At 43.2% G+C, this 14,236-nt stretch overlaps 1 protein-coding gene across 1 annotated transcript; it reads left to right on the top strand.

The window, feature by feature from the left end:
- The first annotated feature begins 4,289 nt into the window (after positions 1-4,289).
- On the top strand, positions 4,290-5,988 carry LOC134414998 (vitelline membrane outer layer protein 1-like). Its single transcript, XM_063150322.1, has 3 exons — positions 4,290-4,457; positions 4,913-5,010; positions 5,703-5,988. The coding sequence occupies exons 1-3, from the start codon at positions 4,290-4,292 to the stop codon at positions 5,986-5,988; spliced, it is 552 nt and encodes a 183-aa protein (XP_063006392.1).
- Positions 5,989-14,236: the final 8,248 nt, after the last annotated feature.

Below are 14,236 nucleotides of genomic sequence, written 5' to 3'. Positions count from 1 at the left end.
TTCCTTTTCCTTTTCCTTTTCCTTTTCCTTTTCCTTTTCCTTTTCCTTTTCTTTCCTCCCTCCTCTCCCTCCCCCAACCCTCAGAAGACCTTAATCTGTTTTTTGTCTTGGCATTCTTGAGCCTCAGTTTCAAGGGGGTGGAACAGCCCTGTGGCTGTGGTTAAGGATAGATTTCCTGAGAACTTTTCCCAATGAATTTTTGGAATAAGTTGCTTAAGTTTTCATAGGTGAAGTAATCTTTAGTTGAAGACTTGTAGTGGGTGTAAATTGGCATTTGGTCTCTGGCTGTCAGTAAATTTGCTCTGCAGGAGGATCTGCCTCTCCATTTCTTTGTGGAGTTTTTAGTTCATTAGCAATTTGAATTAACAGTAAAAAATATTGAAAGCCTGTAAAAACACATATTAAGCCGTGTCCCACAGGAGGCAATTCTAGGTCTAAAATTGCTCGATATTTTTATTTATTTTATTGCACAGTAGAATAGAGACTTTGCTTATTAAATTTATAGACTGTAATTGCTGTTTTAAAAACAATAATGTATGCTCAGCTTAGTAGATGACTGTCTACATTTTCAAGGTAAAGTTTTATATGAAAGCTGGGGGTTGTGGGCAAGTGGGAAACCACCTGAAAATAACTTCACAACAAGGGGAGCACCACCTCTACATGAAGGTCATCTTTACATCCCATCATTTCACTAATGTGAAATTATCTCCCCTTTTATCTGAGAAATGGCTATACTTATGTTATTTGCTTTAAAGCTTCTCTCTCTGCTCATGCATCTAGAAAACCCCCACTCTTGTCTCATTTCTGAGATCTCTCACTTATATTTTTTCCTGCCATTCAATTTCCTATTAATCTGAGTCAATTTAGCAAATGAGAAAATGAGGACCAGATAGCAGATAATTTGATTACTCATTTTCTCTTAAACATTTACCCATAGTACTGAAAACTAATTCTCCTTCAGCACTACTGTTTTTAGCCTGCAAAATCCTAAACAGAGTCTGAGGTTATAAGACTAGTTCAGATGGGATCATGCTTCACTGTAGTCAGTGGTGATGAACAGATGATTTCAGAGAGAGGTTCATGTGAAGATATCTGCTCCTCTCTATTGTCATCATGTTGTCTCTCAGCAGCTATGAAGGGAGCAAACTGCAATTATTTGAGATGGAGGCATCTGCACTGATGTCTGTGTTCCCTCAGAATCTCACCTCTTCTTTCTAAATAATGCAAGCCTTTGCTAATTCATATTTCCATGGAATAGAATAGATTCTTTATTGTCTTTTTATGGTTTTTTTGGCACTGGGTGTGATTCCTGTGATTCCTGGGTTTGCTGGTGTACCATTTCCATGAGATAGTGTGTCTTTTGCAGGATGCAGTTGGCTGTGGAGTGTCTTATCTGCATCCCAGGCTGCAGGTGAGGAAGGGTTGGCAGAGCCAGGCTGTGCGATTTACAGGGGATTTCTACCCAGTTGCAATGGTCAGCTTTGGCATTAGAGATGATGAGGAATGTGGCTACTGAGAGCTGATGGGTGGCAACCAGTGCCTTGGTAGCAGTGTGGGAGGAGTGTAAAATGGCCCAGAGCACGCAGAAGCACACAGTCATTCAGTCAAAACCATCACCCTGAATTTATTGACTTCTCTTTTAGGGAATACTGTTTACTACCCCTCCTATTTGGAGTTCCTGGGCACCTGCTGCCTTCAACCCTTCCTACAGCTCACTCAAAAGAGTCCAACATCTCAAATGATCTCCACCCTTTGTGCAGCAGCAGGTTTACATGAATATGAGAAACTGAGAATATGAGAAAGACAACACAACACTGCCAAATGAAGTTTGTATTGTTAAGTGTGTGGTATTTTCAGGTGTAAAAATCAGAAATTAATGAATTTTCAAGAGCAGCTAATACATAATTTTTTCAATAAAATCATAAAATAAGCAAATTATGTATGGTATATGTTTCTATATGTTATAGACAATTTTTTTCCCATGTTCCATATAGATTTTAAATGTCATAACATCACAATAATAATTTTATAAAATCAATATACTGATTAGTATTATATTAATCTGTTTATGAAAAAAAATGGAAGTTTTTATAAAAGTTGAAAAGTAGTGGCAAAATTTTTATGCTCCTCTGCCTGCAAAAATAAGTGTATTAAGCTGGATGAATAATGAAAGGATGAAATACCCTGTATCATCATCATTTTGCTGTAGTCATGTTTCATTAATCAAATTCATCAGTTTTCCAATTTTCTTTAAGACTGTTGTGACATTTTCAAGGATATTAAAATAGAGGAGAGGGATCAAGAAAGCAGGGTGAGTGTGTCAGTAAGAGATCTGGATCTCACCATTGTAGGCTTTTTTTTGATTTTGGTAGTCTGTGTAAGCTGATCTTTGGAAACTGGCTGAGGCACCCAAGCAAAATTGGCACTCTTAAGTGGTAGCAAAATCAGTGTCTGCTCTGCATGTGTTAAGTGCTGTCTAAGCCATCTACTGTGAAATCAAGTCCAAGGCATCTCACATTTGGCAGCCCAGGTCACCAGCTGTTTGGGAAAATGACCCTTTCCAGGTCTTGGACTAATAGTTCTTCAATAGTTCTCCTCTTGAGCTTCAGTTTTCTCCTGGTTCTGTGAATTCTGCACAGGAGTCATTTCTCATGGCCAAATTCCTGAAGGTGCCCTCACCTCCTGCCTCGTTCTGCTCCCCTGCGCTCTGCGGGCTCACTGTGCCCCAGGATCCTCCTCTGGCAATGGGAAAAGGCAGGAATCTTATGATTTGAGCAGAGTCTGAGAGGGAAGATGGGTCCTGCCAGGCTGTGGCCCTGCATCACTGCTGCTAGAGGTGAAGTGATCAAAGGTGGTGGTTTAGGGCCAGCAAAGGAGAAATGGGAGGGAATCCTGCTCCTTTTGTAGCCATTTCCCAGCCAGGTCCCAGCCATTTCCTTCTGACTCCTTCTGCTCCTTTCCATCCATTTGCTGCCAAGGGCAGGTCTGAGTGTCCTCAGCTACCACTGTGTGACCCTGCATAAACAAACACACCTGGTTTGCCAGATGTGATTGCACAGTCCTTGTGGGAGAAAACACATCTCCTCTGGACTTTGACATCCCTTTGGAGAAGTAAAATGAAAGTTCTGGTTTAAAAAGGAAAATGGGTTGTGCTTTCATCGCGCGCTGTGCTCTCTCAGTGCCTTTCACTAAAAGGATCGTCCAACTTCCCATCATCTTAATTTTCATGTATTGCCACCTATACAGACCACTGACAAGTGTAAGAGGAATGCAGAGTCAAGAATGGGAAAAGCAGCATCGCCCTTTAGTGGGACAGGAATAGATGGAGCAGAACAGGGATTGGAAGAGAAACTTAGAAGAGGGAAATTCTTTATCTTCTGTTAGTTCAAGATTTGGCACCTCATCTTACTTTAACATCCTGAGGACCAAGATACTTCTCTAAAATGTACTCTCTCTTCTTTGCCTATTGATCTGAGTGAAAGCTTCTGCCAGATGCTGCAAGAACCAGCCAAGGGCCCTCTGAAGCATTGGCTAACTCTGTGTTAAGGGAATCTCAGCTTCAGGGTTTTGAATTCCCCTCTCTCTGCATCGTGACACTCTCTAAGATGGTGCCCTCAGGCTCAGTGTCACCTTTTCACCTTTCTGCTTTTCCCCAGTGGCACTTAGCCCTGAGAACCACAGTGGGCATCCCAGCATATCTGACTTTGGCTAAGCTTGCTGCTAAAGCAAAGCATACAGGGGTTTTGAGATTAAAAAGGCTGTTGAAAAGAAGGATATTAAAACCATAAATTACCTAATTTGTTGAGATTCCCAGGAATCCTATTCAGCAGAAGGTTTTGGGAGTCACAGGCCTTGAGTTTACTTACTCTTGTTCCAGGCCACATCCCTTATATTTCTTCGTCTAGTCTGAACTTCCTTGCCAAATAGCAAGAGGTAAAATGGTTATGGCAGTTACTCTCAGAAGACAAACATTCCCATGGCCAAATATCTGCATAGCCAGAAGCAGAAATCAATATTAAGCTTCTACACAGGTGTTCCCAAAGCCCTTCAGTGGTGGGGGATACACCTATGGCCACAGGATCTGCTGCATGGCAGCTGCTGAGCTCCCAGAGGATCTCCTCATGGGCACTGTGAGAAGGTCAGCAAGTGCTGTGCCACTGCCTGGCTGGAAACTATTGTTCCAGTGGTGTTTGTCAATGGGCTGCTAGGGAAAGGCAAGCAGCCTTGGGAGGGTATAAATTCCCCAGGCCATACACCAGCTCTCCTTCAGCAGAAGCAGAGCACAAGAGATGAAGTTCCTCATGCCAGCCACCCTCCTGCTGCTCCTCCTGTGCCCCCCAGGCTCAGGGGTGTGTGGTTACACCTCTGTCCTCTCTGTGCCCAACGGGGGCCACTGGGGCAAGTGGGGCAGCCAGCAGTTCTGCCACCATGGCTATGCCAATGGATTTGCACTGAAGGTAAAATTCTCTCCATTCCCTACCCTCCCTGTCCCTAAGGATTTTCTGCAGATTTTTCCTCTTCTTGAGTATGATGTTCTGTACATAAAGCTGTGAGTCTTCTGGCAAATGTTGCCACTGTAGCTATACCAAAAAAGTCTGCATGTGGCTGATGTTGCAGGGAGAAGTCATGTGGGTGAGAAAATCTGGATTCTGGGAGAGAAGCATCCACCACCAGTGTCTCTCCTGAGACTCTGCCTTACCTGTTGGGTCAGAAATAGAAAACACAAAGAACATGTTACAAGGGTTAAGTGGTTTCCCAGTGACAGCTATCTTTTCCAATGTGCTTCCCAAGACATTTTCTCTTTCCCATTACAGAAAGGAGGTGGGACTGTTTACAACAGGTATGTAAAGGACTTTTCCTGGGTCCTTTTCCCCTTGCCTTTACCTCTGTCCCTGTGTGACTTCCATTGCAGGTGGAGCCTGACCAGTTTGGAAGAGATGACACGGCTCTGAATGGCATACGCCTGCATTGTCAGGATGACTCAATCACCATTGAGTCCTTGGTGGGGGAGTAAGTGACAATGTGGTTTCTCTCCTGTTTGTCATGCCCAGCTCACAAACCACCCATGGCTGTGACCATTTGTAGGGGTCTCTTCTCTCTGACTTGCTGTATTCATAGTGCTGTAGTGTAGTGAATTAAAACAAGTGGTTAGGGGTTGTTTTTCATCAATTTTGAGGGTTATTAAACAGGGTTTAATAACTTTCACTTAAGTTAAAGTAACGTAACTTTACTACTTTTTGTTTGCCCTTGGATTTCACTGCAGAGCACGGTGAACACCAGGGTCAGAGTCTTTCTTTGGAAGGGTTTCTAAGCATGCATTTAGAAACTGCCAGGTCCAAGCCCTGGCCATGTTGCAGGGAACAGTGCTGCACCTCTGGCTGCTCTCCTGGCTGCCTGCTGTGTACCTGTCACACATATCAGGGATGCATCATAAAACCTACACTCAGGCTGCCCTCAGAGTTTCCACCAGAACCATAAATATCCAATCTCAGGCTTCCTGGTGTTTTTCTGATGAGATATCAATGAAGAGAAAAGTACATCTTTGGAAGGCAAGGAAAAGAAAATTAGAAAGTAAGGGGCCCCAGACTGCAGCAGGATGCTGTGTCAGAGAAGTGTTAAACTTCTGAGCAGCATGACAAGCAGAATGATCATTTCCCAGCAGCTCACAGAGCCCAGACATTTTTCCATTTGCTTTTTGTCAGATGGGGTTCCTGGACAAGCTTCCAAGTTTGCCCTGGAGGCTACCTGATCTCCTTTTCACTGAGAACAGAGAAGTCCCAAGGAGCAGGTGATGACACAGCAGCCAACAACATCCTGTTCAGATGCTCAGACAAAGCTGTGCTGGTTGGTGATGGACTCTCGTGGGGCAGCTTTGGCCCATGGACCAACAGCTGCAAGATCTGTGGTCTCCAGACCAAGGTAGAGTCCCCACAGGGACTTCAGGATGACACAGCACTCAATGATGTGAAGTTCTTCTGCTGCAAATGAGCACTTCCTCCCAGTTCCTCTCTGCCTACACATCCCATATCCCACAGCAAGTGAAGTGTCAGAAAGGCTTTGCTCTAGCTTTATCCTGGGACGTGCCCATGATGTTTTGGCTTGCATCTTGCTGTTCTGGCCAATGCCTTAGATGATGATGTCTTTTACAGCTACTGCTAAGTTAGCATAGCCAAATCATTGCATCATGTACTGCTGGTATATTGCTCTGAAAATGCTCAATCTCTAGCAACGGCTCAGAGCTTACAGATTTCTCAACTTTTCCTCTGACTGGCCAGTTTCTTTGAGGTTTGGTCTGCCCATTTTCCCCTTATTTGAAGTAATACTTGATCTGTTGGTATGACAAACAGGGAAGAATGGGTATTTGAGTGCATTTGAAGCTTCTGACCAAAGCCAAAATGAGTAATGAGAGACAAGCAGGGTGAAACAGAAGTTTGGGTGGGCTCATGAGAAGCATCAAAGGTTTGCTGTAATTTCCCACTCCTAGCTTGAATTGCCTCAAGATTTGTACATGCTTTTTGCAAGCAATCTGTTAGCTCCTGCCTGAGCTCCTGCCTTAGGAAACATGGCTAGAAAGTGTGTTTGCACTGTGCATTCATCTGTGTGGCACTGAACCACCTGGTGGGTCGCAGCTCCCCAGGCCTCCTGAGCTGCTGCTTTGCAGTGTGCTCTGCTGGCTCACCTGGCTGCTAGTGCAAAACATAAAACATTCTCGTGGACTTGGATTTTGTTTGTTGCCTCTGGGCTTCATGCTTTAAATAGAATGGGGGAGAATCCAAACTAAAAATAAACTCTATGTCATTCATCCATTTTTTATGCTCCAATATCCTGGTTAAGCTGGAAGTTATTACCTTGTCCTGATATGCTAGATGTAAAGAATGTACTCTCAGTTCAGGGAAAAATGTTTGGAGATCATTATCATGCTCAATCAAGCCACCAAGCCTCTCTGGCAAGAGGTTGAGAAGACTTGCTGCCTCTCTGGGCACCTCCTATGAAGTGTAGCTGTTGCTTTTTCCTCAAAGCAAGGCATTGTGCATCTTTGTGTGCTTGAAAAAAAGGTAGGGACATGGTGTTGGCATTCTCCAGGTGACTGCTGGGGTTGGGCTGTGGGATGTTGTGTCTGGGACCACAGCCACGTGGAGCAGCACAGAGCTGATGGTGGAGATTCCTTCTGCCAGTTCACATCCTCTCCTCAGCACACACACGGCAGCCATCTCCACTCTGGCTCTTCAGGCACACAAATTTTTCTTGCTGTTGCTTACCTCAAAAAGTACTTCAATAATAACTGTGTTTCCTTCCACTGAAGCACTTCAGCAAAGCTTCCATAGTGCACGAAGAATCTCAGAAAAATTATTGCATTTGAATGATTTTATTTAAAAAAAATTAATATGAAATTTTCTAATCAGACCTCCTGCTGCAAATTTTCATAGTTCAAATTTGTTTAATCTCAGGATTTGACTTATTTCTTAACATTTGGTATTTCTAAATGATCCTTTAACTGCTTTCTCTCTTCCTCTTGATTGCAGACATTTTAAGTGTGCAAATGCTTTATGAAAGAAATGCTTACTTTGTAAAACCAGCCCAGTCATCACTTGAAATACTGATTATTAACTTCAAGCAACTGTTTTGTAGCTTCCATCTCAATTTAGCAGTTTCTGAAAAAATCCTTATTTATAATATATTCAGCTCTCTCTAAACATATAAATCCCTCAGCTCTAGCAATTAGCCAAAAAAAAAAAAATCAAAACAAACTCTCCCCCCTGCAAAAAAAAAAAAAAAACCCAACAAAAAACCAAAAACAAACAACCACAAAATCACAACCTCTTTTAAACAAGGGGAACCAAACTAAACTAAAACTAAATTCTGATGCTATCACAGTTAACTGGAGTTAGCAGTGCCCACACCATATCCTAACTTCCAAAATTACTATTTTCAAGCCCCACAAGAGGACATATTTTAGTTTGCATCTAGTTGCTTGGCTTTCATTTTCCTGTGAAACAGGAATAATTTCAGCTTGCAGGCTGACATCCAGTGTAATTAGTGAGGCAAAATTAGTGAGGCAATATTTGGGGACATAAAAGTAAAAATAGCTGCACTGATCTAAGCAAAACAGGCTTAATTTGATGAAAGTGAACAGAAATCGTGGTGATACAATTATCTTCCAAAGCTTGGGAATCCCCTTGCTGAGGCAGAGGCAGCTCCATGCACTTCACAGAAGTCTTAGGGGGCCAACTGCTGGTCACCTTCCACCAGAGCACGTTGGACAAGCACAAACCATCAAGTATTAGTACTACAACACTCTGGGATCAGTGTCACCAGCAAATCTGGCAACAGGACATTCCAAGTGCTTTTGTTTTAGCATGTGAGTAAGTCCTGGTTTTTTGAAAGATATACTGAGTGAACCTGTGTCATTTGTGCAGCCGATTACGTGAGGGAAAAGGGGGCAGGTAGCTCATCATCTCCATACAGAGGAAGTTTCTATGAGAGTTAATTTTTGGAATGACCTATGCCACTGAGCTGAAGTGCTTGAAAGAAGGAATGGCATTTCTTTTGAGTGACTTGTTCAAGAAGAATTCTTATATATGTGTATGCACATGTAAATGTAGATGATGGAAAACTGGAGCTTCATATTTTGCATTTCTTCTCCAGAGGGTAATTCAGGCTGGAAGACTCTGATCATCTGCTCTTTCTTTGCAAATGAATGATTCAGTTAAATTTTGAGGTTTCGCTGTGGGAAGAATTATTCACAGCGCCAGCAAAACTGACCTTCTATGCTTTCCTGCTGTGCCAGGTGTGACACAGCTTCCTAATGGAGTGTGAATACACACTCCAAATGAGAGCTGTTCCAAGAAATGTTTGGAAAACAGAATACCATCTTCTCCTCACATAATTTCTCATGTACTTATCAGCAACTTGAAAATTGAATGGCTATTTTTTTATCATCTGAATATTGATGAACCAGCTGGGTCTCCTCTGATGGTCCACTTGCAAAACATGGATCATACACAAACTAGAAAGTAGATCTCAGGCATTTACTTCACTCAGAGTGGAGAAATCACTCTTATACCAGAAATGAAGGTATAAAACAATCATCTAAGTGTGCTGGAGCTGGTGTGGCTGAAAATGTGCATGGCTGGAATCTGTGAGTGGCTACATCTGCATGACTCAAGAAAGCGACTGTGTGTCTCCGGCACATCTACAAGTCAGGAATATGTTGCTAAAGAACTAACACATAGTCCCTGTGGAATGTTGGTGGACTAGTGGCAACACCAAGGACCAAGCAAGAATTATCCCTGAATCGACTGATAATGTGGTGATTTTGGATCTGGAGCATGAGTAGGCGTGGGGATGGCAAGGAGGAGTTTTCCACTGATCCATGCATACATGGTACAGCTCCCAGGGAGACTGGCAGAAGCAGCAGACCTGGAGCTTTCCCAAAGTGATTTTTAAAAGCCAATTCTATTGAATAGGACTGAATCAGACCAAGACCAGACCTGCTGTTAGTGGTACTCCACTGAACCAAGCTTTGAGTCTGCCTCTGAGAAAGATGACCATAGAAATCCTAGCCTTCATGGCCATATTGTTCCTGTTGCACAAGGAAAATAGATATTCCATTAATCAAAAGTGCTCTGAGGCTTAAGGCTCTGAGGCTTGTTAATTTTTGTGAGATGCAGGGGAAACAACTGAAGATGCTTTAGCTGCATTTCATTGTTAATACTATACATAATGAGTGCATCATGCAGCTCATGCTCAACCTGTCATAGTTAGCAAGTTTTCCAGCCCCATAAAACCAACCCTCATTAACTAGTGTGAATGCCAATGAAGAAACAACTAAAACCATCTGGTTTTGAATTTTCTGAGTACCATTACTTGGGATTGTTTTTACAGAATGTGAGGAGGAAAGAACATTAACCTATGGATCATGAAAAGAAAAACATCAGGACTCTGGAGAGGTGATTCATGAAGGATTGAATTCTGGCTTCCATGCTCCCCACAACACTGTGGGCATGCCTGGGTCCTCCAGGACTGAATATATATGGTATTGTACTTGAACCCTTACTTTTAGTCTGAGGAGCTGTTGTGTGGCTTGTACCTGCCTGCTCTGTCTTCATCTCTCTAGAAAGGGAGCCTTCCCAAGGCAGTCCAGGCTACAGAAAGTAATGTTGGAAGCTGTTGTCCTGGCAGGAAGAAGGAGTATCTGCTCAGTGAAAGCTGGGGGAACGCATGAACTGTCTGGCAATGCATAAACACGATGAGCAGCAAGGCAGCAACACCAGATATAAGGAAAACATATTGCTCCTGGGCAGATAATGTAGAATCTTTCTTAGAGATTTTTGCATTTGGTGTGTGTTTCCTGAACTTTCCATGTTCTACTGGAGCAAAACTGGGTAAACATCATAACCCCTTCCAACACAGACTGACTCTGTACTGCTTGGTAAGGCTTGGTGACTTTGGCACAGGCCACCTAGCTGGGTGACATTTGGCTCCACTAGCACCTGGGCCTCTCCAACAGAGAGGCTTTTTTGAAATCCCAACAGAGATTTCTTTTTGATCACTCAAAACCAGTTCAACAGTAGCAATGGGATAATGGCAGTTTGATGCACTTCTTAATGAACATAAACCAGCAAAATGGACATCAATGACCTCTTCAGTGCTGTGTAGAAAGGGAAAAAATTACAGTGCCACGGGAACATGTGCAGGAGTTTATTAATTTGGTTTGTGAAAAAGAACATTTTCAGAGGGGACAGGACAGTATGAGAGGTCAGGTTACTGTGGGAGTCATTTCAGGATCAGATCCTGAAGAGGCCCAAGACATCCCCTTTGTGTTTCTGCTGTTCTCTTTCTCAGGGAGAGCATTCTGCTGCTGTCCATGAATGACTTAGAAGTCCATGGACAAAATTGTACATCACTGCCTCATTGAAATCCAGAAAGGGCCACTCTTACCCTAAAGGAGTCTCTTCATACATTCAGAAATAATTTAACCAATTTCACTTTTGCAAGTAGTAAAAGTAGATTAAAAGATTAATTCCCCAGTCTGATGATGTGCCTAGCATGACCTTCAATCCTTGTACCAATTTTTGTCAGTGAACTTTTTATAGTGAGATAACCAAAAGTAATTTAAAAAGCAACTTTCTGTCCCAGCTTTTGCCACTTATCAAATAAGACCACATTTAGTAATTCTAGTTTATTGCTATAGAATCCACAACATGGCTAGAAGTGCTGTCAATTGAAAACATGAAATAGATTCTAAAAGTTGATTTGAACATGTTCTTTTCTGAGGAGAAAACACAAAAACAAATTTTGTCTCCTTCTAGCTACATTGTTTGTACTTCACTGTGACAGCAACTTCTGCGTGCTTGCTGGCAAGAGAAGTGTCAAGGGGACAAAGCTTTTCTACTTTTAAAGGACACTTTCATCTCAGGAAAAGTATTACCTAATGAAGAAAATATTACTTCTATGTCCAGGTTTTTTCAAACAAATATCTGGGAACACATCAGTGTTTATGGAAAAAACATAACTGGGTTTCTCCTCTGGGTCATGCTAGTGAAGTTGCACATCTCTGAAGTAGGGGAGAAGTAAGAAAGACATAAACTTAGGAATCATTACTGTGTAAACAACCTGATGAAAAATTTCCTTTCAAGTCCAACCAAATGACTGCAACTTTCCATGTGAGATTATAACAGCCATGCTGCGGTGCTAAGTAGTTATCCAGCAGTACCTGCTGAGTCTCACTCCTATTAGAGGTGTAAGAAATCCACTGGTGTCCTCCTGGGCTTTAAAACCCAGCTGGAAGTTTATCAATGGGTTACCTCAGAGGTGGCTCACCTTGAATGAGATACAGTGTCACACTCTTGCTTGTTAAGCAGGCTTTTATATAAGTGTTATGGTTTCCATAGAAACATAACTAAATCTTTCCTCCAGCATAATCCCCAAAAGCTTTCACAGACCTGGAAAATGCACAGTGAACAGTCAAATCATTTTTTATGCTGACAAAAAGAATGCCACAGTTGTCACCCAGTCAGGTTTCTCACATGGGGCAAAATAAGTTTAAATCCCACACAGCAGAATTGCCTTGCAGCATTCAGACATTTTCTGGAATCCGATTTCCCTGCAAGTTTTAAAAAGCTCTAGAGAAACCTTACAGAACTGTGTGAGCTACAGGTGGGAAAGACCTTAATTGTGCTTCCCAAAGCATGTTGGTGAGTGCAAAACCCACGAGAACAGAAACAATAATTATGCTGAGGATCTCTTCCCCAGGCCTGTATTGCTTTCAGCTGTACATTTTCAAGTGTTCTTCATGATGAGTTTTAAATGTTCTCCTTCATAGCTGGGACTGCCAGCATGCAGCAGGGGTTCTCTGGGCTGAAGGATTTCCCCCTCACAGTCTGTTTCCTCTTGTGCAGTGTCACCCCACTTCTCTTAGCAGTTTAGGACCCCTAGGTCATGGCTGAAGACTTCCTTTAGCTTGGAGAAAAGGAGGCTCAGGAGGGACCTTATTGCTCTCTGAAAGGAGTTGTAGCAAAGTAGGGATCAGCCATCTCTCCCAGGCAGCCAGGGACAGGATAAGAGGAAATGTCCTCATCTTGTGCCAGGGGATGTTCAGCTTGAACATCAGGAAGAATTTTTTCCAAAGGGTTGTCAGGCACTGGAAGAGGCTCCCCAGGGAGGTGGTGGAGTCACCAGCCCTGGAAGTGCTCAAGAAATGACTGGACATGACACTTTGCACTGTAGTTATTTGGTGTTTGGTCAAAGGTTGGACTTGAGGATCTTGGAGGTCTTTTCCAACCTAAATGATTCTGCTAATTCACTAGGAGGATGACTTCTTACAGATCTGTTTTTAACCCTGCCTGCTCTTTTAGTGTCTTCAAGAATGTGAGCAGAGCAATAAATGAAATAAAATCTGGACAAAACTACAATGATTCATCTAATTAACACTGCATGAAGTTATTTATTTTTTTGAAGTTTAAATATACAGTGCTGCTGTAATTCATTTAAGCAACTGAACAGAAGTTTAATGCAGGTGCACAGATAGTTTTGTCACTTTCAGCGCTTTAACAGCGGCAGGTGTTGAGCTGAATTTACTTGCTAGAATTATTTATTATGAATGACAGATATATGAACTGCAGTGCCCTCAGGTGGAACTTACCTAAATGAATATGGACACCTATCATTTATAGTCCATCAGTGACAATGCCCTTGTCTTCTGCTTCTGTTATGGAAACAGGTCTGATGTTTAGCAATAACCTAACCCTGTTTGTTCTCTGTTTAAAGGGTAAAATGCAGTTCTTTCAGCTTGTAGTTAGGTTGCACAATCCAGGCAGCGAAAGAAAAATCTTCCAAGGAGCTGGTTCAGGGCTGCTGGCTGTGGATGACCAATGGGTATTAATGGCAACTGATGGCTTGTTCACAGCCCCCCAGACTCTGGGGGCTCTCTGTGCACGCAGTCCCTGCTGCAAAGCAGATGGCCTCGTCCACAGCCAGGAGCCAGGCGGGTAGCGAGGGCTGGACACAAAATTCCCAGACTCTGCATCATCTCCACTTCGTGTGGGAGCACGGAGCAGTTGTCAGCTCTCATTACATCCCTGTCAGTGAACTCAGCTGGGCTAAAGCAGGGCTGGCTGATGGAGACCCAAGGAACGGCAGCTGCTCTGGGGACTCTCAGCTTCCATGAGGCAAAATCCCTCCCCGGTTCACTGGCTGTCCTGCACGCTTTCCTTGGGGCAGAGCAGACAGGCAGGGAGAAGGGCAGTCCCTTCCATGCTCCTGGCATGGGGAGAGAAGGGGGGGTGAGCAGCCCTTGTTAGAGCTGTCCTGCTTCACCCTGGGGGTGACACCCAGCTCATGAGGACTCTGCAAAAGGGGAGTGAGTGGGGCTTGAGAAGGGACACAAACACTGTCTTGAGAAACAGCTGTGAGATGAGCTATTGTTTCATGTCCCCATACTTACTGCCAGGAGTTACTTCCTGAAACTTTTTTTTTGAAATCGATTAATTTAAACTTTAGTTCAAGATAGCTCAATGTCAGGAAGTCCCAGGCGGGTTGGCAGTTGATACAGATTTGCTCTGGCAAGGCCAGGGTATCCTAGGAGCTTGTTGAGAACTCTGCAGGGATGATCTACACATCTCTGCCAGGGTTATGTTCCAGTCAAACTGTTGGACCTCCAGGTGAAGGGACTGATGGAAGAGCTGGACCCACTACACAGCATCAGGTAGGAGGAAGGGAAGCTGTCCCTTGAGGT

The sequence above is a fragment of the Melospiza melodia genome, chromosome 2 (assembly GCF_035770615.1).
Source record: "Melospiza melodia melodia isolate bMelMel2 chromosome 2, bMelMel2.pri, whole genome shotgun sequence".
NCBI lineage: Eukaryota > Metazoa > Chordata > Aves > Passeriformes > Passerellidae > Melospiza > Melospiza melodia.
Note: the sequence above shows the minus strand (reverse complement) of the source record. Positions and strands in the feature narration are given on the sequence as shown.